This window comes from Rutilus rutilus (assembly GCF_951802725.1).
Source record: "Rutilus rutilus genome assembly, chromosome: 11".
In the NCBI taxonomy this organism is placed as follows: Eukaryota; Metazoa; Chordata; class Actinopteri; order Cypriniformes; family Leuciscidae; genus Rutilus; species Rutilus rutilus.
The window spans coordinates 30,555,535-30,581,071 of NC_140216.1; the positions used below are offsets into that span (position 1 = coordinate 30,555,535).

The window sequence follows — 25,537 nt, forward strand, 5'->3', positions numbered from 1 at the left end:
GAGACTTGGCTGACGACACCCTCGGGACGACCGATGGAGAAGGAGACCCAGGCGGAGCTGAAAGGATGAAGAGCCCATGTAACATCACTGGCAGGTGCAGGAAGGTGCAGGAAGGTGTCTGACGAGGCCGAGTCAGTGAGACGAGGGAGCCCGGTGAAGCCGTCAGGACGATGCTTTCTGGTGGAGTCAAGGGAGGAAGGAGCCAAGGCGGAGCCAATAGGTCTACAGGCCGCGAGTGATGGATTTATAGGCTGGAAGTGGAGCCAGGGGAACCTCCTTACCGGGCAGAGCTGTAGAGATGAAGCTCCGAGTCAGGTCATCACAAAAAGGAGTTGGAGATGCAGAGGAGCTGAAGGGAACCAGCGGAGGTGGGGCTGAGGAACTGGCTGATTTGGGAAGAGGAGGTGGGAGAGGGAGGCTGGGAGGGATCACAGGGAGCACAGGCGACATGGGGCTGGGCGGAACCAGTGGAGAAACAGGAGACTCAGGGCTAGGCGGAACCAGAGTGGAAACAGGGGATACAGGACTGGGTGGAACCAGCGGAGAGAAAGGGTATACAGGACTGGGTGGAAGCAGCAGAGAAAGAGGGGATACAGGACTGGGTGGAAGCAGCGGAGAAAGAGGGGATACAGGACTGGGTGGAAGCAGCGGAGAAACAGCAGACTCAGGGCTGGGCAGAACCAGTGGAGAAACAGGAGACTCAGGGCTAGGCGGAACCAGAGTGGAAACAGGGGATACAGGACTGGGTGGAACCAGTGGAGAGAAAGGGTATACAGGACTGGGTGGAAGCAGCGGAGAAAGAGGGGATACAGGACTGGGTGGAGGCAGCGGAGAAAGAGGGGATACAGGACTGGGTGGAAGCAGCGGAGAAACATCAGACTTAGGGCTGGGCGGAACCAGTGGAGAAACAGGAGACTCAGGGCTAGGCGGAACCAGAGTGGAAACAGGGGATACAGGACTGGGTGGAACCAGCGGAGAGAGAGGATACAGGACTGGGTGGAAGCAGCGGAGAAAGAGGGGATACAGGACTGGGTGGAAGCAGCGGAGAAATAGCAGACTCAGGGCTGGGCGGAACCAGTGGAGAAACAGGAGACTCAGGGCAAGGCGGAACCAGAGTGGAAACAGGGGATACAGGACTGGGTGGAACCAGCGGAGAGAGAGGATACAGGACTGGGTGGAAGCAGTGGAGAAAGAAGGGATACAGGACTGGGTGGAAGCAGCGGAGAAACAGCAGACTCAGGGCTGGGCGGAACCAGTGGAGAAACAGGAGACTCAGGGCTAGGCAGAACCAGAGTGGAAACAGGGGATACAGGACTGGGTGGAACCAGCGGAGAAAGAGGGGATACAGGACTGGGTGGAAGCAGTGGAGAAAGAGGGGATAAAGGACTGGGTGGAAGCAGCAGAGAAAGAGGGGATACTGGACTGGGTGGAAGCAGCGGAGAAACAGTAGACTCAGGGCTAGGCAGAACCAGTGGAGAAACAGGAGACTCAGGGCTAGCCGAAACCAGAGTGGAAACAGGGGATACAGAAATGGGTGGAACCAGTGGAGAAAGAGGGGATACAGGACTGGGTGGAACCAGCGGGGAAACAGGGGATTCAGGACTGGGTAGAAGCAGAGGAGAAAGAGGAGATTCAGGGCTGGGCGGAACCAGTGGGGAAACAGGAGACTCATGGCTGGGTGGGACCAGTGGGGAAACAGGAGACTCAGGGCTGGGCGGAACCAGCGGGGAAACAGGAGACTCAGGGCTGGGCGGGACCAGCAGGGGTGGAAGAAACAGGGAATTTACCTCCTCAAACACCTCCAAATTCCTTTCAGAGTCCAAATATTTTCCAGAGGCCGTTTAATTCGCATCCACAATGGCAGGGTTGTGAGTAGGGCTTCCCTCCATGCCCTCGGACTCCACAAGCACTCCCTCAGTGACGTGCTGTGTTTCCAGATCACACACCTGGTCAGACTCTCCGTGAGGTTCAGGCTCACGTGGCAGGCCGATCACAGTCTATGGTGGGCTCTCGCCAATCTCCCGTGCAGATAATAATCCAGGAGTCTTTAAAAGTCTTTAATTCAAATATACTCAAAAAAATCAGAAACAGATTTCACAACATTAACAAGACAGGACAAAGACTGCAAGAACACAGGGAGTATAAATGCTGGAACAAATGGGGAACTAATAAGCTATAATTAATTGGACAAGTGTAATGAATCAAACAGACTCAAGACTAGGAAAACTAGGCCAACTGAGAGGACACACTGGTAAAACAGGACAGAACCAAAAACTCAAGGAAACAAAGTAAAAACAGAGCATACATGTTACAATAACACTGTTGAAGATGTAATTAGTAGCTAGTAATTAATTACATATTTAAGAGTAACCAACACTGGTTACCATGATGTTCACTTTAGAATACTGTTCCAAATGACTAGAAGGATGTGGTAACACTTGAGTCATATCTTCATATCATATCATACCTTACAAAAACTTCAAAAGCTTACAATGACTTCAGTCATTACTAGGTTATACTAGGAGTTGTCATGCTTTTCACTTTAGAATACTGTTCCAAATAATTAGTCATTTGTTCCTGTGTAGTTATGCATTAATGACGGAACAGTATTCTGAAGTGTTACCAAAGTGATAAGAGGTATAAATTCACTATAAGACATTTAAAAACTTTCTACTCAATCACCCTCTTTCTCTGCCTCTCTCCCTTTACTCATCTGACTAATTATTTGAGGTCTCTCTCTCTCTCTCTCTCTCTCTCTCTCTCTCTCTCTCTCTCTCTGATTCCTCCTAAACCTTTCAATCATACTGAGCCAGTCACCTTGGACCGTGTCTGTCACCACACAAGCTGGATCATGCAATCACATGCAAACGGCACACGCACACACACACACACACACACAGACACACACACTCACAAGCATTAGATTGAGTGTGTGTGAAAGAGACAGAGAGAGACCATCTGTATGTCAGCTTGTCTGACCCTCTTTCAGAGCTTGAAATGAAATCAATACAAAGAGGTATCCCTGAGTAACGCAATAGCTCAGAACAGAACAAACACGTACAGAGAGCGAACCAGTGCAAACATCGACATTAGTGCCAAGAACTGAGCCATCCACCTGATGCCCTCCTAAACACACCCACACAATGTTTCTCACCCACAGTCCTGTGACAAACAAATACATGCGACATTTTACCAATCTATATGTACATTTATTAATTTAGCAATGCTTTTATCCAAAGCGACTTCGACAAACACAAGCATAAAAGAGTCAACAATATAAGATGTGTCACAAATTTCAATAGTAAACCAGAACACTACAAAGTCAGTAACGTTAGACAGGGACAGAAAAAAAGAGAGAAAATGTTTTTTTGGTTTTTTTTACAGAACTATTTTATTACACAGAAGTGTGTGATTTCACTTTCAAGCTTGCCAACACACTTCTCAACTTGCCTTTTTTATACCCACCCCTGGCCCTGACACCTATTTGGGACGGAACTACTTGGGTCAGATCATTCATCATTCGGCTACAACAACAATGCTTTTACACTGCTCTGGAATACTTTTATATTATATATAAATAAAATATTTTTGTATAGTAACGGCAACTAATTCTGACTGCTAACTGTATATTTGATGGCATATGTAAGCAATAAGGTACGAGAGAGGCTGTGTGCGGTATTGTGAATAAGTCATGGCTGAAGGGCGTTGTTAGGCGTGACCAGAGAGTAAGTTACCTTATTGCTTTTATAAAACGGTTAACGTTACCACACAATACAAATATTAAAGGCAAAAAAATATGTTGTGGAATATGTTTCCAGCTTCCGCTGGAAAAAAAATTGTCCCTGACCGTGAACAGCAACAGAAGTTAAATTATTTCGCCATTAGATGGCAACAAAGACTGTCTTTATGAGTGAGTCAGTCAGTAGAGAAAGACATTTATATTGAAAAGACTGAAACTTCTTGTCAACACGGTGAAGCTAGACGCAACAAAACCCCTTAAGTTAACTGTTAAAAGGACAAAATATCACAGCGGACATTCAAACTGATTTTTTATTACGAATAGAGGACTGACCTGAAGAAAAATGCTATATCTACTGTAAATGCAGGTACACTCACTTACTCGATCGAATCTACTTTATAAGCTTCAATGAACGATATCAGTTGCTAGGGGTGTTGTGTAGTGATACATAGAACCATTGGGTGAAGCGGTCATAGCCGTGTTTTATCGTGAATCAGAATCAAGGACTGGAACTAACCGTTTCATAAAAGTAAATATAACATAATATCATATGTTTCATATAAAGATGTTTGTTTTATGGAATATAAAGAAAAACATAGGTAATCTATAAAAAGGACCATCACCATGAAAGAGTTTTATACATCAAGTCTATAAAAACTATAAAAAAAAATAAGTCTTATCCCTTACCTGTTATACAAATTTGAAAATGTATACTATCTTAATCCATGATAATATGTTAATGCTTAATACTGACCCTCACTGCTCAAGTACAGAAGCGTATAATTATAGCAAATTCCCAGTGAATATGTTTGACAGCCTATCTAACATAACTTTAATGAGGAAAGCCTGTGAAGTGTTATTTCATGCTTGTTTACCGAAAGGTGCAAGAGGACATTTCTAGTTTAATACTTTGATTAGTATTGCAATTGCCCTTTACAGTCTGTCACCAGATTCAGGTGTTTCGGTAGTGCCCTTTAAAGGCTGTGCTTGATTCATTACACAATATTGTGAGAGGAACAATAGCTGTGTAAGTGCTTCTACACAGGACTCCAATTAAAAAATCCAAACCTGACAAAAAGGTTTGCAAGTAATATATGCAATGCATTTTACTGTTAGCACTGAATCTCTAAAGGATTTGTGATGATCATTGTAGACTAAGAATGTTTCTATTTCTGGCTATAGCAACAATTTGCTTTGTGAGCTCATGAAGTCAAGAATAACAAAATAAATCGATAACAGGGCCTTGGTTGAGCCATTAAAAGTGTCAGTGCAACATGTCGACAGCACATAAATTTCCTCAGCTTACATGAAAAGTGTTTGCCTCACTCAAAATAAGGGGGTGAACAACCACAGGCCCATATCAGGCACTTGACCCATATTATTTAGCATGCATCTTGTCCTCTCTCCTCTCCTTTTCGGTCACTGTAAAGTAGACACTATTTATAGCCAAACACACTAAATATGCCATCCACGCTCCTCCCCAGAGCACATAACAGATAGCCAGCTAAATTCAGTGCCACAACTTTAAGATGCAAGAATTTTTAGTCTAAAAAATAAGCATTTCTATAAGAGGTGATTAAATTTAGCTCTCTCAGGAGGATATAAATACGGGCTTCCCTAATTACCCAATATGTCCCGCTCTGACACTTTCTGCAATAGCTTTTTATGTGAAAGAAACCTAGACTCCGTGTTCCTGTGACATCACAGCTCAATGACAATCAAAGGTCAAATACAGCGGCATTTCTTTTTTTATCACTCCATCAGCTGCCTGTGTTTGTTTTGATGCTGCGCCCTCGTCTTAATGGGCGTACAACATCATAAAACACGTTTAAGAAGAACAATTCTGTGTCCTCTCTCTGTTTGCCTGCCTGCCGTCTCACGGTTACAACAGAATATTAATCGCACCAAAACACCTGCAATTTGTCATCGACGACTGTGTTAAAGCGTACCCATTTGGCGGGAACAGGTGCCCATTGACTTTGCAGAATTTGACCTACATGTGAGGCGCATCCAGCTCCACGTCACACCTGAGCGCTTTTTGCTCGTGAGCGCGTGGACCCTGCACCTCTGATCCTGAAAAACACCCTCTTCAGTTAACCTCTTTGAGCAACGCACGAGCGTACACGCTCAAACCTGTGAACTGCTGCTATTTTCACACAAACAGCTCCTGACGTGACCTTAGCACGGTGTCAAATGTGGCGAGTCTTTGAGACCATACGTTCTGGATATGCATCGAATGCAACCATTCGCTCCAAAAATTCCACTTCAGATCTTTAAAACCGCCGGGTGAACGGCACCTACCGCATGCAGGCGGACACATACGGATATCAATTCCAGACGCACTAACGGCTCTCAAAAGCAGACATCCCGGCTTCCCACGAGCAGCGTGCCGAATCACTGTCAAAGCCTGGAGGACAAATGGCCTTTAACCAAAAGGTTTCCATAGAAACACACACGTTTTCCCCGAGAAGGGGGATGCTTATGAGCGGAGCGTTGCCTATCGCTCCTCTACCCCTGGCTGGTCTCCTTTCAACCTGGAAAAGAAAGGCTAGCAAAACGGAGAGGGTCTTACTGATGGTGCGGGATCCGATACAGCCCATGGTGTCTCAGCGAGGGCCGGTTTGTGAACAAGGAACGAGAGCCACCCTCTCAGCAGACATTCTCTCCTTCTCTCTCTCACTCCTCTTCTTCTCCACGTCTCTGACTCTCCCCTCCTGTCTCTGTAAGGCTGTATACGAGAGCGAGTGTGTGTGTGTGTGCCTCCAACACGCTCTCGCCGTCATCCACCCTCCCTCCCTCCCTCCTTGGCTCACTGCAACCCCCTCAATACTCTCTGGTGAGACGAGATATCAGAGTTAGTCAGTCACTAAGTCAGTGTGTCTGTGAAACAGGAGAGATTGCTGTGAAATCTCTCGCCGGCCACTTATGTCCCCTTTAAATCCCTTTGTAATCAATACAAATGTTTGAAGTATCAAACAGCTGACAGTGACATTGAGAAATGTCAATGACAACAAGAGGAAAGAGCGCTGATCAGAAGTTACATGCAATTCCCTGGAGTTCCAGGACTGAGAGGATCAATATCTTGGCTAATCGTGCGGGGCATCTCTTTTCTTTGGTGTTCTCTCCATTATCGTTTGACAATGCGGTGCATCTGTCTCCCCACCCAACTCTTGCCGCCCCTCCCTTGCTCCATTTTTTCCTGTTGCGCTTGCACTCTCCAAAAGCATACACAACCATCTATTTATCCCTCTTGATACCTCAGACTCCCTCTTTGCGTCCTTTCTCACACTCAAATCGAAGAGTTTCGTACATCTATATAAAAACGGTTCATCACGATTGCTTGTCATGTCCAGTGTGTCCGTAGAGATCCATAACCTTGAATGTACCCACACACAGGCACACACGCTGTCCAGACTGTACATGCGCACTCTCCCTGCCTCAAGCAAGCAAGGTTCCTTCCTTTTCCTTCTTTTTTTCTAAAACTAGTTCTGTCACTGCATTCGGCCAGCACTGCCGGAAGAAGAAGCTTTGAAGAGGAATGGAGAGGGCTAACCCAGGAGGTGTGCTTTGACTCATATTAAGGAGCATGAGGCTGTGCAGCTTGAATTAGTATTCAGGAGGAGAGAGAGAGGGAGCAAGAGTGATGAGGAGAGGAAAGAAGGGATGACAGGGATGGGATGGGAAGAGTAAAAGAACGGATGAAATATGTGTGCGTGTGGTAATATTACAGGGAGCTGTCCAGACAGATGCCGAGGTTGACTGCTTTTTGCTTTGCAAATGTGTTATGAAATGTACTACAATTATCCAAGCATTTCGTTTTTCACTTGGTGTTATCATGTTTTAAATCAAATCCACAATAGAAGATACACTTTTAATTGAGAGCATTTTGTTTATCCTCATAAACTTACACTTTAAAACACAGACACAATTTTTTTCTGTATAGGGACAGAGCAGAGTAAGCCGACTTTTTGCCACGTGACCATATATTTATCTACATTTAGTTATTTGGAAACTTTTATTCAGCAAGAACGCAATAAATTGATCAAAAGTGCCAGTAAAGACATTTACATTGTTACATATATTTCTGTTTCACATGAATGCTGTTGAACCTTCAAGTTCATTAAAGAATCCTGAAAAGCAGCACTGTTTTCAACATTGATAATTATAATAAGTGTTTCGTGAGCATCAAATCAGCATATTAGAATTATTTTTGAAGGATCACGTGACACTGATAGTGTAAAGGCCCAGGTATATTTCATGTTCCGCTCCGTCAAAGTATACTCCTTTGGCCGTGAACGTGGAAAGACGCATTTGCTATCTATTTTTCAAGCGCTCAAGTCACTCGCACATACGCTGTTGTACACGCACCGTCCTCGTGGACACAAAGGCTGCGTCCATAATTGCATAAGGTGCTTCTCAATACTCTAATTAATGCTTCCTCATTTCCTCGCTCTTCCGTCCTACAGCCCGTGACCCAGAAACCGATTGAATTCAGCCATCTTGAAGGACATCTCAATTCTCTAATTGGACTTGCGAGGAATGAGGTGTGAGGAAGCTTCCTAAAGAAGTCATGAGCGAGGATATACAGGTTCCCTCACATCCTAAGGGGGTGGAGATAAGACGTGAGCATGAATAAGAAATGAGAAGCACCCATACTCTCTTGAGTAGATACTTATTTTGAGTAATTACTTATTCTAGTGACCTACCAGAGTCAGTTGCGTTGCTTCACCGCCATTCGCAAATCCTCTCCCGTGGCCTCATGGGATAGTAAAGTGTCCATCGTATGCGCACTTAAGAATCTCGCTGGAAGTAGTAGGTAATCCAGGTACTTTTTGCCAACTCTTTTATGAGTACTGTTAATTCGGGCATACTTCTTTTGTAACACTGTTTTTTGCCTACTATATTATTGGGAAGTATGCGATTTTGGATGCATACAGATAGTGTTTCGCGGACATCCGCAGACCCTCCTGATAATGAAAATTACGTCACACAGTCAGTGCTTGGACAAAATTGGCTATACTTAGGACTTAATGGCTGCTGAAAATTTCGCTTTGCCAACACAGTGTCACGGTCAGTGGCTGTAATGAAGCTCACGACGAAGGAGATACTCAAAATAAATCTTTAATCCAAGAATCAAAATAATAACCAGAAGAATAACTTGGAGGAAACACAACCACGAACACACTGACATCAAAAAATGCAAGACCAGGAACACATTGGAACTGAGGGCTTAAATGCACGGGCAAAGGAGCTAACAAGATAATTAACAGAATACTCAAATCAATCAGAAACCATAGTGATAAACAGGCAGGGAACAGAGGTGAACTGAACTAATTAACTGGAATGACTAAATAACTGGAAAGCTAACCTAGAAACACAGACATGACACAAAAACAAACCTAAAACGTGACACAGAAAACACAAAAATCTTTATTTCTTAAGCAAAAAGCTTACCCCTCTCTCTTCCTAAATAGTGAGATTTTTTTCTTGTTTCAAAAATGTCTTCAATTACAATTAAACTCTACAATTATTTCGCAACAAACCTTGTTAGCAAGTTGATTTAACATAGGTCAGCTTACTCAACGCAATCGTCAGACAGTCAAAACACCATTGATAGCACATCAACATACCAACAGCTCCATAAATTCAGAAGCCCAAAGTGTCGACACGTCGTACTATATAAATGACTCTACACGAATCAATGTCTCAACTTTCCCCAACTCAAAAAAGGAGGCGTATTCCTGACACTGAGGGAAATAAATAGAGAGGAAGAGGGAGGGAGAAGGCTCATCCAGACATCACAAAACCAACATTGGGACACCATATCATCATTTATTTATGCGCCCAACAGCTTGCCTGAAGTTACAGGAGGCTCTCTCAAAGGGTGAGTCATCCTTTTCTCATTCTCCCTCCCTCATTCTCCCTCCCTTTCTCCACCCTATCTCTCACTTTCAAAGCAGTGACTGACATCAAATTCACTTTGAGGCTGGGACTTCCTATGTCTTTCTTGCCTATTTTATGTGTGTTTGTCTATCAAATCATCTTAACTGTATATGCACCATATAAATTTAAGTTTGCATGCTGTCAACTTAACATTGTTGTTCCATGCTTTTAGGCTACAGTACATGCTTGCCACATACTGTCATGTTAATTGCATAACTATAAATAACACTGAACATGTACTGACCTCTCAATGTTCTATAGAAGGCATGATGATGGGGGAAAATGCTCTGAACAATCCCCATAGCAAACTGCAGAACAGCCGCTGCAAATCCGATTTCTTCCCTTTACATTCGCAGTGTGAGTACATTTGCCCTGTGCTGTGCTGAAAGAGCTATAATTCAGACAGAGGGCCAGGCTCCGGCCCGGATCTACTGCCCTTGGCCACGATCAATAGCTCCATGTTAGACCAAAGTAATTCAGCAGGGTTTTATTCACTCTGAACATTTCTTTGACCCACGGAGAATGTGAATCACCCAGAGATCGCAGCCCTGTCACTTTGTACCTGTGCAAGGGCTCTATAGTTTACTTGATCTACAAATGTGTTTGCTTCAAAGGGTTAGTTCGTCTAAAGTGTTTGTTTGTTTATCTATCTATCTATCTATCTATCTATCTATCTATCTATCTCAACCCAAGCATGCATGTTAGCATATGGGCTTAGTTATAATATAATATAATACACTCACTGGCCTCTTTATTAGGTACCCCTTTTTGCCCACTTTTGCCTTCAGAACTGGCTTAACTCTTCGTGGCAAAGATTCAACAAGGTGTTGGAAACATTCCTTAGAGATTTTGGCCCATATTGACATGATAGCATCAATCAGTTGCTGCAGATTTGTCGTCTGCGAATCTCCCGTTCCTCCACATTCCAAAGGTTCTCTATTGGTTTGAGATCTGGTGACTGTTGAGGCCATTTGTGTAGTGAACTCATTGTCATGTTAAAAAAAAACAGTTTGAGATGATTTGAGCTTTGTGACATAGCACGTTATCCTGTTGGAAGTAGCCATCAGAAGATGGGTACACTGTGGTCATAAAGGGATGGACACAGTCAGCAATAATACTCAGGTTTAAAAGATTCTCAATTGGTACTAAGAGGCCCAAAGTGTGCCAAGAAAATATCCCCCACACCATTACACCACCAGCAGCCTGAACTGTTGATAAAAGGCAGGATGGATCCATGCTTTTATGTTGTTTACGCCAAATACTGACCCTACCATCTGAACGTCACAAGAGAAATCGAAACTTTTCAGACCAGGCAACGTTTTTCCAATCTTCTTGTCCAATTTTGGGGGGATTGTAGCCTCAGTTTGCTGTTCTTAGCTGACAGGAGTGGCACTCGGTGTGGTCTTCTGCTGCTGTAGCACATCTGCATCAGTGTTCGACGTATTGTGCATTTAGAGATGCTCTTCTGTAGCTCTCGGTTGTAACGACAGTTACTGTTGCCTTTCTACCAGCTCGAACCTGGTCATTCTCCTCTGACCTCTGGCATCAACCAGGCATTTTTGCCAACAGATATACTGCTCACTGAAGATTTTCTCTTTTTTGGAATTTTCTCTAGAGATGGTGGAAAATGTGTGAAAATCCCAGTAGATCAGCAGTTTCTGAAATACTCAGACCAGCCCATCTGGCACCAACAACTGTGCCGCATTCAAAGACACTTAAATCACCTTCCTTCTCCATTCTGATGCTCAGTTTGACTTCAGCAGATCGTCTTGACCATTTCTACATGCTTAAATGCATTGAGTTGCATTAACGAGCAATTGCACAGGTGTACCTAGTAAATAGGCTGGTAGTGAGTGTAATATAAAATAATAAACAATGTGAGTAAAATGGCTGAATCTGTGAGCAAATTTTAAACATCAGTTTAAAAAGTATTATTTTAAATTGAGTTGTTTGGAATACTTGTACATATAAATACATAGCAGCACATTTCACAATTCAGGTCATGATCGACTTCTGGATTTGCCAACTCAAGAGGGAAAAAACATTCACAATATAAAGTATTTCGCGTAACCAATGTTTTGTGTCCCCTGATAGTCTCAAGAAGTAATAACGGTGGAAATCAAGTCACTCAAATAATATGATGGCATGCTACCCTAAATGAGTGCCAGGGGCATTGCGATTATTACTCTGTCTAGGAAAGAGTGCTTGTCTTCTCCCTTCTTAATTTGCTCAAGGGAGCATAAATGCTTATTAGCATTGCCACTGTAATTTCTCCTTGAGGGAGACCACTGACAACACCCGCTAAACAGAGTCTTCCCTTAATACTTTATATGATACGTGGGTGTTAGCAAGGCAAAATTATACCAGTCACAGCTAGAGGAAACTTTGTGATCTGCTTTATCTGAACTGACATTTCTTCTGTGCCTGCTTAGGTTTAAAGTGCTTTTAAAAATGGAAAGTGCTTTAAGAAAAGAAAAAGCAAAAAGAAATCAGCATGCAAATAACGGCTTTTAAATTGTACTTTGCAAGTGATAATCTCGCTAGATCTTAATTACGGTTCATCTACTTCTATTTAAAAAAATAATGATTCAGCAGCACAGCTGATTCACTGTGGCATGCTTACCAGACAAAGTCTTGAATATATATGCGAATACAAGGCCAAGCAATTTTTAAATAAAGAGGAAGCCTGTTTAGACATGCATCTCGGTTGGAAACGCAGCAGAAATTATGTTATTTTGGCAGTCCTGTGAGGTGACATATTGTGCCAGCCCTTGCTTAAATGAGATTGAGTATCCTCTCCATACCGCACAACACAATCTCAAATCTTAACTGCTGTACTGTAGTCTTGCTGTCAGCTTCACTTCGGTTATGTGTTTATTAGGATAATGACTGTACTGGGAGAGTCTGGCTATATAACCACACTCCCTGGAGTTCAATCTCCAGGTTCTCTTGCTAAACAGATCGTAAACTATTGACTATTGCCCTCTTCTGGTGAAAACTACACACTACATGCCAGGAAAAGCTATTATAATGCCAATAGAGACTAGATTAATGCTGGTACGGTCATGAACAACACTAAAACAATCTGGCCCTATGGGGAAATACAATGTGATACTATTTAACTATATATATTGCAGTATTACAGTTGGGAAATATGAGGAAATATGCTTCCCTTAACAACAATATGGAATTACTTTTAAATTGTAACATGTTTAGATAAGACATTTGAGCTTGTGCATGATTATGATGCATCAGCCAATGTGTTATTAAGGGAAATAAATAGAAGAATAAATCTATTTTATTCTATTTTATTTAGATGGCCCCTAGCCTGAATAATTCAATAATGACAGAAAAAGCAGCAGTAAAAGAGATTCATCTGAAAGGTAAATGTATTCTTATGGGCAGGTATAAACATATAATTATTTAATTGCCCATATTTTAGTTGAAGATATATCATAATAGCAACACTATTCATTTAAACTGGCTGATTTTACTCAACTAGCCTATAGATTTTAATGAATAGCAAATTAATGTTGATCTAACTCATGCAATTGTTGAATAATAATAATCCCAAGAATTACAATAAATATTAGATAAAACAGTAATAACAATAGCAACATGCCACTCGGTGCCTTCAGTTCGGGGTCGGGACATTCTTATTCCAAGTGTCTAATTTTATTTTTTCACTTAAAAAATAATATATTATATATATAAATAATATATAAAATATATAATATATATATATATATATATATATATAAAAGACACAAAAACCTTTAATATTCAATATAATATAATGTAATAGACCCTTGGAAAAGTAAAATGAGGGATACTTTTGATGTAATTGCATTAAATACTATAGAACAATTCTATATAAAACAATAGTGGATTTAACATTTTAACATATCATGTTAAAATGTATGTTTTTAATGTAGGCCTAACCTTATAACTTTAAGTAGGAAGAAGAAGAATTTAATTAGTAATTTATGCAATTTTATATTATTTATTTGAACGTATTAAAAGAGCATTTTCATGTTCCTTGTATTGTTCAACTGGTCGAGGTTGATATGTGATTTAGAAAGTAATTAGTACCGTAATCGTTTACCGTAATTTACAAGTAATTGTTTACCGTAATAAACAATTACACTGTTGAAGATGTAGCTAGAAATGAATTACAACCCAATTTTTAGAAAAGTTGGGGCATTTTGTAAAATGCAATAAAAACTAAATTTGTTCATTCTCTTGAACCTTTATTTAACTGACAAAAGTGCAAAGAAAAGATTTCCAATGTTTTCACTGACCAACTTCATTCTATTTTTAGAATATAAACAAATTTGTATATTTAATGGCTGCAACACACTCCAAAAAAGTTGGGACAGAGGCAAAATAAAAGTGAAAAGAGTATAAATCCAGGTTAAACCGTTTTAAAACAGTCCACAATTATAGCAGGTGAATTAGTAATAGGTGAGGATATTGTGAACCACCAAAGTCTTGGTCTTGCAAGCAAAGATGGGTCATTTTCCAAATTTCATGAGAGAATTGTTAAACAATATAAAAATCACATTTCTCAATGCAAGATTGCAAAGAATTTAGGTCTTTCACCATCTACAGTACCATATTGTGAAAAGATTCAGAGAATCCAGAGAAATCTCAGTCTGTGTAGGGCAAGGAGACCTCTGTTGAATGTGCGTGACCTTCGAGCCCTCAGATGGTATTACATGAGAAACCATCCTCTTACTGTGTTAAATACAGCAACATGGGCTCAGGAGTACTTTGCAAAACCATTGTCACTTTACACAGTCTGCCACTGCATCAAGAAATGCAACTTGAATCTATGTTACGCAAGGAGAAAGCTATACATCAGTTCTATGCCGAGATTCTGCTGAGTTCTCTGGGCCCGAGCTCATCTCAGATGGTCTAGAAGACAGTGGAAATGTGTGCTGTGATCAGATGAGTCCACATTTCAATTCTACGAGTCCACTTTTATTTGGGAAGAACAGACATCAAGTTCTCAGTCCCAAAGACGAAAGGGACCATCCAGACTTTCATCAGCGACAGGTGCAAAAGCAAACATCTGTCATGGTATGTGGGTGCATAAGTGCAAACGGTATGGGTGACTTGCATTTGTGTGAAGGTACGTGAAGGCGTATATCAGGATTCAGGACTGTACTGAGACATATATTGCCATCAAGATGATCTCTTTCCTGGGAAGCAAGACAATTGCAGGCCTCGTTCTGCACGTGCTACAACAGAGTGGTTTCGTAGACATTCTACACCGGATTGGATGCGCTTGACTGGCCTGCCTGCAGTCCAGATCTGTATCCTATTGAAAATGTATAGCCCATCATGAAAAGGAGACTCAAACAACAACGACTGCTGAGCTTGTATTAGGTGAGATTGGGCAAAACTGCAACAATTAGTATCCTCAATTCCCAAATGATTAACAAGTGTAATTAAAAGAAAAGGTGATGTGGCACAGTGGTGAGTCTCACGTAGCCAGACCTTCAGACTGACGGCAGAAGTTCTGGACTCCATCGCAGCTTTCATTGGCCAAGGACCGCCCAGAGGCCGTCTGATTGACATGTAAAGCAACCAATCACAGTTCATTTTGTTCCGCGACATGTTTAGGGGTGTGAAAATGTAACGTTGATGTCTCTACAATAACAGACCAGTGTGTCAAAACTCTTGACATATTTTAAAGAAACTATGAGAGACTTTGAAACTCCTGAAGTGTTTCCAATTTTGTGTGCTATATATGCATCAGACGTTTAGCCAACGATCCATGGGCGTGACATGGGAAGCTGAGACTACACAGTGGTTAACATGCCTCTGTTCCAACTTTTTTTGGAGTGTGTTGCAGCCATCAAAATCAAAATGTGTTCATATTTACAAAATACAATTTTGTTGGTCAGTGAAACCATTAGAAATCTTCTGTTTGTACTTTTGTCAGTTAGCCTAAATAAAGGTTAAAGAGATAGACAAATCTCAGATTTTATTGCATTGTACAAAATGTCCCAATTTTTCTGGAAATGGGGTTGTACATTTTTAGAGTAACTTACCCAACACTGCCTCTGACTGAATCTCACAAATGTTGATATTCAGATGAAATAGAGCATAGCCTTTCATCAAATGGGTTGAGACCATTTGTGGTTATAAAATAAGGTAGGCCTACTATCTCATACCCTCAAAAAAATTCTAAATGAGGTCTCACGCACAATGTTATTTCTTTCTAGTATCTTTTCGATTTTGCTATTTACCATAGAACATATCTCTGAACATACAAAGAGGAGTTATATCATTCTGTTTCAACGTACTTTCAAGTAGATGAAATGGGTCTACAGACACCCCCTAATCGTTAGCCCCCAGCCCCCCTACCCAGATTCCCGAGGACTTCCGGTAATACCGGAAGAACCTTTGTTTGTGTATGTCAAGATGGCGGCTGGAATGTATCTAGAGCACTATTTGGACAGTAAGACTATTGTCTTTGTTTCGATATTCATCCCCATAAATAAACATCTTCCGTGTTCACAGTGTCCAGCATGTCTGCACGTTTCACATACATACACAATTTAAAAAAAAAAAACGATCGCGCAACGAGACAAAACAGCGCTAATAAAGACATACGGTTATTGGGCTCTGAAGCTAACGGGCTAACGGTATTTAAACCGTGTTATGATGTGAATGATGGTTTTGTAGAATTGTTTGGCGGGTGCGGTGCCGATAAATGTGACAACGTTACTGCTGTTAAAACATTTAAATAATGTAAATAAATACCTGGGAACATTAAAGCTCAGTGTCAAGCATTAAATGCAGTGTTTCAGCACAATCGAGTTCGCTTGTACTCGTACAGATGGAGATCGTTTACTGTAGTGCTGGTTTGCAAAGGCGCTGAGCCTTATGGACCTATTTATTGCTTGATATTTGTGTAGAAGATTCATATGTCACTTGATCTGTTTAGGCATAGAGAATTTGCCTTTTGAACTGCAGAGGAACTTCCAGCTGATGCGAGATCTGGACCAGAGGACAGAGGGTGAGTCTACACTGTAGACCTGCCTCTAAATCAATACAGTAATATAGAATAATATCTTTATATCAATATTACATGTTTATATTGCGTGACTTATTATGTGGAATAGTAAATCTCTTCTAAAGTGGTTATTTTAGTGTCTGTTCCTACTTATTACAGTATTTAAAGTAAATTACATAATTGCATAACAGTAAATTGCATTATTTCAAGCAACTAACCCTAAACCAAACCTAATTGTATAGTAAATGCATGTTGTTAATTAATATTATTCAGTAGTACTTATTTTTTATAATTACACTGTAACAGGGGCATCTTAAAATAAAGTTGCATTTCTTCTTTCTGTAGATCTGAAAGGACAGATTGATTCTCTGGCTCGTGAATACACAGCTAACGCTCGGACATTGTCCTCCGAACAGAAGCTCTCGCTGTTAAGACAAATCCAGCAGTCTTATGGGAAGTGCAAGGAGTTTGGAGATGACAAGGTTCAGCTTGCGATGCAAACCTATGAGATGGTTAGTGTGAATTTTGCTCATTGCTAATGAACCGTTATAACTACTGCATAAAAATGTTATACAAGTTATTTTAAATTATGATAATATTTCACAATATTTTGATCAAATAAAAGCAGCCTTGGTGAGCATAAGAGACTGCTATCAAAAACATTTTAAAAAAATGGTATCGATCCAAACGTTTCAATGATAGTGAGTTTTAAATGTATTGTAAAATGTATCTGTAATGTACATTTAGTTGCTTTATAACTCCATATGGTGCATCACACTTCATTTATTCTATGCCTTTAGGTGGATAAGCATATCCGAAGGTTGGATACAGACCTGGCTCGCTTTGAGGCTGACCTCAAGGAGAAACAGATAGAAAGCACCGATTATGACTCTACCTCTAGCAAGGGCAACAAGAGTGAGTGCAACATAGGTACTTACGTCTATTAGTGCTGTTCGGACACATGCACATCTCATATGTGAATCTCATACATCAACAGTGTTTCTGATGGTTTATTGTTTGAAGGTGATCATCGAGGACCCAAGAAGAAGGAGGTGACTCGCACTAGGTCAAAGGTGAAGAACTCTGATGATGATTGCAGCTCCAAGAGCGGACAGAAGAAGGTCAAACTCACGCAAGGGTGAGAATCACACACATTTTCTATGATATTTCTGTTTTTATAGGTAAAGTGTGTAATTTTTGTGCCACTTGTGACGCAAAACAGAATTGTAGAAACAATTTTTTTAAACTGGTTTGCCTTTGTAATTAAATATTTCTGCTTTGTGCTCTTAGTACATAAATACTACCATTCAAAAGTTTTGTTTTGTTCTGTTTTTCGAAAGATATTAATACTTTTATTCAGCAAGGACAGTTAAATTGATATAAAGTGACAGTAAAGACTTCAACAGATTTCTTTTTCAAATAAATGCACTTCTTTAGAACTTTTATTTGTCAGAGAATCCTGAAAAAAATATTTTATCACTGTTTCCATCAAAATATTAAGCTGCACAATTAATGTTTTCAACATTGATAATAAGAAATGTTTCTTGAGCACCATATCAGCATATTAGAATTATTTCTGAAGGATCATGTGTCACTAATGATCTGAAAGTTCAGCTTTGCATCACAGGAATAAATTACCAGTTACAGTTAAAACAGTTTGTAATAATATTTCAAAATATGACTGTTTTTTTTGTGTTGCAAATAAATGCAGGCTTGGTGAGCATAAGAGACTTCTTTCAAAAACATTTGTAAAAAATCTTACAGACCCCAAACTTTGAATGGTAGTGTATGTGCCACAGACAGGATAAGTTTAGTTTTATTTTTCATCTTTTAATAGAGATTAGTTTAGACTGTAAGTCATAGACTGTTTGTGATGTTGAATAGATTTCAAAGGACAGAGGGGAGCTGGAGCCTCCCAACATGTACATAAATATCTGAGAAGTTGTTTTGAAATACATTTTTAATGTTTAGAAATACCAAAGCGTTAGCGGTTTGCCCTACAGCCTGGTAAGCAGCATTTACTTTTGCCTTTCTAACTGTTTCTGTCAATAAAAGTGTGGGGGGGGGGGAATAATAAAATTGTATTAAGACCTAGAGGTGGAAAAAATTGCACTCCGATTTACTAGTTCCTTTTAAATTCCAGCTCAGAGTTTTCAACCCCGGCTGTGAACTTTGGGAACGTGCACCCTTCGGATGTGTTGGACATGCCAGTGGACCCCAACGAGCCCACCTATTGTCTCTGCCACCAGGTTTCATACGGAGAGATGATTGGCTGTGACAATACAGACGTGAGTCTCCTTCCTCATGCACTGTGACAGAGGCCAACACGCTCACAGCCTCTCATACCTTATTGCTTACATATAGATATTTATTCTATATTTATTTTATTATATTTATTTCCCCATTAAAAGTTCAAATGGAGGTTAAATACCTAGTCATGTACCAGGACTCCAGACTGATATTTATCTTTATATTATATTGTTATGTTATATTGTTGCTGAGAACACCATCGGCGCCAAGATAAATTTACACAATTTTTTTACTTGCGTGTTCTCTGATGAGCAGCCTATCACATCTTTTGTTGTATTGACATAATAAATGCGATGATGTGAATCAATGTTTCAGTGGGAAAAAAACACTGAGTTTGATCGCTAAAGTACGCACGAGGAAAGCGAGGATCAGCTTTCCACATCAGAAAAGCATGTCAAAATGAAGACTTTTTCTAACAGTCTTCATCACTGTCGAACAACAACGCTGACAAAACAAGAGACGCAGAGGATCACCTTTCCATCAATGAATGAACACCCTAGTAAAAGTGCAGAAAAGCAGTGTCTGTTCGTGCACACATCGTGGATAAACTATCGCTAACGCTAACAATATCGTTCACAAATCCCGTTTTTTAATCGATACTGATATCAATTCTTAATCTCAAGATCTTTTAGTCTATGCTGTTTAGTCTATCGCACTAAGCTTCGTGCTTTGTTACTTTTAGTATGTTTGCTACTTTTAATAAACAATATCTCAGTTTTTAAATTCCGGCTTTTTAATGTGCCGTGACAGATCACTGTAGCGCCTCAAGCGGCACATGAACCCATCATCTCTTCTTTACTACTAGTTATAAAATAAACACGTATAAACACAATAAACATAGCACGAAATAAACATGAATAAACAGTACAACTTGGTGTACAAAAACATTACAACAAATGTTTAATGTCTCAGTTAGTGTTTCAACCATGAAAAAACCTCTTAAGAACAATATGTCACATAATTTACCTCACAATAGCCATTAAATGTCCATAAACTCGTTAGTCATTAAATACATGCACTATATTACATATCTATTATATTTTTACTATTCTAAAATTCTATGTTCTATAGAAAGAATGGAAGGAGCTAAAAAATAAAATTTAGCAACGCCTATTTGAATGTGAAGAGCTGCCTTTCACCAAATTTATATCTCAGATATTACTAATAAAGAAAAAATAGACTGGGTGTGTGCAAGACATACTGTATGACAACGTTTATGCATTGAGAAGGAGGCCAAACTACACTCAATGGCCAAGTGATGCTAATAATTGTCCCTGACACTGGATCAGATCCTGTGTAAAGAACAACTATTTATGACTGTATATAGTTCTCAAGTTGGAAAAGCCGTTCAGTTCCCACTTCAAGTGATCCTTATTTCCAGCTGATGCTGTAAAAGGAGGGCAAACGTGACAAGATTACTGAAATTAAAGTTACATTTGTTTTACTTTTAGGGGCCAGTGGCTCCTTAATAGATTTTTTTTTTGTCTGGAGCCCCTGTAGTGTGTACTGGAAACTTCATTCCTTGATCGCACTGTTATATTACAGCCGATTCCTATACATTTGTATTCACAGTTAATATGCTCATGTTAAATATGTGTTTCTCTTTCTCTAGTGTTCTATCGAGTGGTTCCACTTTGCCTGTGTGGGTCTGACCACCAAGCCCAGGGGGAAATGGTTAGTAGTCATGTGATTTCGCCCTTGAAACTGATGCAATTCAATGCTGCCGTACATCAGTGTAGAAATAGACGTTTTAGTCTAAAGTAACTCACAACATAAAGCAATATTGAATAGCGTGTGAATATTTTAGTGAATATTAATGCTGTTAAATCAATTAATCATGATTAACCGATTCTAAAATAAAAGTTTGTGTTCATATAGCCTATTATATGTGTGTGTATATATTATTATATTTATATATATACATATTTTATGTGTATGTGTGTATATGGGTCATTGACGAATAAGAATAGAATGGAGATATAACTATATTTGAAACCATTTTTTAGTTTACCTAGGTGTTAACAATAAGATTTTGTGGTTTGTACAATCAATTAACACTGTTTTTGTCATTTTTTTACAAGATGCAAAAAATTTGTCACCAAAAAAGTCATTCGGTTTAACCACTGATTTGAAAGTTAAAAACTGATTTGACATTGATGTTGAGATAGTATATAGTGTGTACCACAGAAGAAATATTAAATAAAATGATCACTGATCTCATAAATGTAACCATTTATTGGACTACTCTAAACACTCCAACATATTCAAGTAAAACATTGCACAGGGAAAGGAGAAAAGGGGAAATGTAAAAAAAAAAGAGCCTTATCTGCTTTATATTTGTATTATTGTAGTTCCTTTAGTTATTAAAAACAATATTATTCCATTTAAATATTTACTATATCGGTTTTACCGAATGACCTTTTGGATTCAGTAAAAGAGATCAAGTTGTACTACCTTACATACTTTGGATGTTATATATTTGTTTTTTTTATTATTATTAAGGCCTTTGGACAAAAAAATGACCCGTCACGTCATTGACCCATATATATATATTTATATACTCATATATTATATAAACTTTTATTTTAGAATCGATTAATCGCGATTAATACAGCACTAGTGAATACATTTGTATATTTCAACATATATTTTTCTTCTTCATTAGGTACTGCCCAAGATGTTCACAGGAACGGAAGAAAAAATGAACATGCAAAACAAAAGAATTGACAGAGAGGGAGGTAGAGGCAGACGCAAGGGTTGAAAGTGTTTTTAAGACCCTCCATAGACACTAATATAGATCCACTCATTGCTTAATCTGGTGCTTGTCATCCTCTTTTCCATCTTCACATCCCTCTCTCAGCCAGACAGTAAGAAGGGATGACGGGTGAAGATGAAGGAGGTGTAGTTTTTAATTTATGTATTCAATAATGAAGATGACTTTTGTTATGGAGTATTTTTGATTTGTTTTTGGTTCTGCATTATTTTATATTCTTATATTTGCGGTTTGTTTATTTAGATTGTCTTTTATAAAGCTCATTTTAAACACATGAACTCAGCAGTCAAAACAGTCAGGGAGCGTATCGACACTTGATCTCACAGTTCTTTTTGACGGTTAATTGCTGTCAGTATCCTTCTCAGATGGTTTCTAATATGGGATCATTTCCTACTAGTCTCAGTTTTTGCCTTTTAAAAAGTGGAACAGGTCCCAGAACGGGCTTGAAACCGATCCCTTACCTAACTTATTTTCTCATTTCAATATTCATAAAAGGGCAAGAGTTATATCGACGTACCTCACCAGATCTGACATGTTTATGTGACACACACAAAAGCTGCTCACTGGGATCATTTAACTTGATTTTTACTCACACTCAGTACAGAGCCTTTCCACTATTGTGACTTTGTCTTCTGCACTTCTCTTCAGGTCCATTCCACAACTGTAGATTTCAATGCAGACATATTTTGGTGCTTATGGTCACACACTACGTATTCCAGACTGTTGAAAAGCATTAACACAGCATGTCATGTTCAGTTGAACACCTGGTCATTAAATGCATTTTCTTTTGTAACCTATGAATTAACTCTAGTATTGCTGCGAGTTAAGCAGCTGGGTTCTTTGCGACTGGATTTTGGTGCTTATGAATATATTAAAGATGATGTGTTTGGTTTGGTTAAATGCGTGAAATACACGGTAAAGCTTACAATGGTTCTCAGTCATTGCGTCGACGTTGTTAAAGCGGTGTGATACTTTTTGCGAGACGTCAGAATCGGATGTGTTGATATCAACTTGTATGTAAGATTTGGTTGTTTTAATAAAGCAATTACAGGTGTGTCAGACAATGCAAACAGTTTCAAAACCTGGTGCTACACTGTGTGCTTTGCCGGTTCTAATTGATTATATTGTCTGGTGTACGATGAAGGGTTTGTGTCATGTGTTTATTGCCTTTGTGATGTTGCTTTGTGATTTGATTGTTCCCGATATTTTAGAGTACTGTACTAATGTCAGATAATGGGTCTGGTGTCTTCCATGCTGAATGAACAATGCCTGATTCTGAAAGCGTCACTGTGTCTTTTGGTCATTATTTCATTCTTTCCGGCTTTTTTTGAATGTTAGGGTCAGAAAAGTGTCATGAACGTAGTGTCAAATATTTCAATAATCTCAGTATTTAATAATTTTTTAATATACACTATAGTTCAAAAGTTAGGGGTCAGTAAGATTGTTTAATTTTTTTAAATAAGTTTCACGACTGCATTTATTTGATGAAAAACAGTAATATTGTGAAATATTATTTGAATTTAAAATAACTTATTTTAAGTAATTTATTCATCTGATGGCAAAGCTGAATTACTCCAGTCTTCAGCGTCACATGATCCTTCAGAAATCATTTTGATATACTGATTTGGTGTCAAGTAACATTTCTTAAAATTATCAATGTTGAAAACAGTTGTGCTGCTTTACATTTTTGTGGAAACCGTACAGAACAGCATTTATTTTAAATATAAATCTTTTGCAACATTATAAATGTTCAGTGTCATTTTTGTTCAAGTTAATGCATTCTCTCTGAATAAAAGTATTAATTTCTTTCAAAGTAAAAACGGTAATACAGTATATGGTGGCATAGCCTCTGAAATATCACTAGAGACATTGCACAGTAAAGTGTAATACTGCATTGCAGTTCTCATACAACCCACTAGAAGCACCCTATCACTTGTAAGAGATCCACGTTGTGCAATGCTGCAGTGATGCTCCCCTAATGCTGCTTGTGGTCCTGATGCTGCTAAAGTGCCTCCATGGACTTAAGACCTTTTGTTAACACATACTGCTGAAAGTAAAACAAATATAATACAAAATTTGGAAATACACTGCATGAAGAGCTAATGCACCTTTAATAGGGTGCGGCTGCCTGCAGAGTCATTAGCTGTTGTTGCCGCCTAGTGACACTCAAGGGGAATTGCATTGTTATTAACTGCTACACATAAAAATTGGCCATTATTTTAACTAGAACTAGATGAATTCTTTATGCATGTACACAGTTAAAATGGTGTAGGTTTCAGAAAGTCTTTAAAAACGTCCACTGGCTCAATGCATATTAGACACGTTGATTTTCCGTAAGGAAATGTGCTGGACATTAAAAAAAAACAACTACAGCGCATTTCTTATTTATTGAGCTGTGGGGATGAGCAAGATGCCAGACAGAACATCATTCAAACCCGCACGGGGACTGCCAAGGCTTTGGGCAAAGTCATCCTAGAGCTCAATGAGTATATGTGGACACTATAACAAATGATGTGCAAATGGAATCAGTATAGGCTACAATTTATGGAAGAACTTTCGTCAGAAGAATATTTATGACTATGTGCACTCCAGCTAACAGACAGACAGATAATATGGAATAATTATGATTTTATTTTTTTATTATAGTTTTTGAAAAAAGTATTTTATGCTCACCAAGGCATTTATATCATCAAAGTTTGTATAAAGAAAGAAAGAAATCCTTAAAGTATTAAAATCTATCAAAAATTATCAAGGTTTCCACAAAAATAAGAACCAGCATTAATAACTGAGCACTAAAAAAGTAACTGAACATATTTTAGCAGCAAATCAGCATATTAGAATGATTTCTGAAGGATCATGTGACACTAATGATATAACCATGCTGAAAATTCAGCTTTGCCATCACAGGAATAAATTAAATTTTCAAGTATATTAAAATTGAAAACAGTTATTTAAAATTGTAATATTATTTCACAATATTACTGTTTTTACTGTATTTTCATCAAATAAATGCAGCTTTGGTGAGCATAAAAGACTTCTTTCAAAAACATTATAAAATCTTAATTGTTCAAAAAATTTTGACCAGTATACTATAAATAAACATAAGCCTATCACATCCACTGAGTCATGCTGGAGTGACTGAAACACTGTAAAAAGTGATCAGTTCACTTAACTTTAAAAAAAAAAAGGTGAGGAAACCCATTGAGTTCATTATTTAGCAATATTCATGCATAATTGAAAAAATTAAGATATTTGAACTTGACAATTTCACATAACTTTTTTTTTTCAGTTACGCGTGGTTTACTACTTAAAGGGATAGTTCACCCAAAAATGAAAATTCTGTCATCATTTACACACCCTCAAGTTGTTCCAAACCTGTATGAGTTTCTTTGTTCTGCTGAACACAAAGGAAGATATTTGGAAGAATGACAGAATCAAACAGATCTCGGTCCCCATTGACTTCCATAGTAGGAAAAAATATATACTATGGTAGTCAATGGGGACCGAGATCTGTTTGGTTACAAACATTCTTCCAAATATCTTCCTTTGTGTTCAGCAGAACAAAGAAACTCATACAGGTTTGGAACAACTTGAGGGTGAGTAAACGATGATAGAATTTTCATTTTTGGGTGAACTATCCCTTTAATAATTTTAAGACAACAGGTTTCCTCACTTTTTTTAAGTTAAGTCAACTGATCACTGAACTCATTTGTTCTTTTCACATACTGTATATTTGAATAATTAC

The 25,537-nt window shown here is 39.0% G+C and overlaps 2 protein-coding genes across 8 annotated transcripts in view; one reads left to right on the forward strand and one right to left on the reverse strand.

Moving 5' to 3' along the window:
- Positions 1-6,491, reverse strand: part of fam131ba (family with sequence similarity 131 member Ba) — a 33,584-nt gene extending 27,093 nt beyond the window's left edge. For 4 of the 6 annotated variants that reach the window (XM_084422973.1, XM_084422972.1, XM_084422970.1 and 1 more), the window contains exon 1: positions 6,312-6,463. In XM_084422973.1, the coding sequence (XP_084279099.1) occupies positions 6,312-6,339 (28 nt within the window). In that variant the 5' untranslated portion in view covers positions 6,340-6,463. Of the gene's footprint in view, positions 1-6,311 lie in introns of all 6 variants that reach the window. The other 2 variants (XM_084422971.1, XM_084422974.1) reach the window with 2 other exon arrangements.
- Positions 6,492-16,067: 9,576 nt separating this feature from the next.
- On the forward strand, positions 16,068-23,079 carry ing4 (inhibitor of growth family, member 4). Of its 2 annotated transcripts, none has more exons than XM_084422976.1 (9): positions 16,068-16,151; positions 16,641-16,712; positions 17,055-17,221; positions 17,510-17,639; positions 17,733-17,847; positions 18,681-18,716; positions 18,853-18,997; positions 20,632-20,693; positions 21,685-23,079. In XM_084422976.1, the coding sequence occupies exons 1-9, from the start codon at positions 16,115-16,117 to the stop codon at positions 21,722-21,724; spliced, it is 804 nt and encodes a 267-aa protein (XP_084279102.1). In that variant the 5' UTR covers positions 16,068-16,114; the 3' UTR covers positions 21,725-23,079. The 2 variants fall into 2 exon arrangements, with proteins under 2 accessions (XP_084279102.1, XP_084279103.1); XM_084422977.1 differs by having other exon boundaries at positions 17,510-17,624.
- Positions 23,080-25,537: the final 2,458 nt, after the last annotated feature.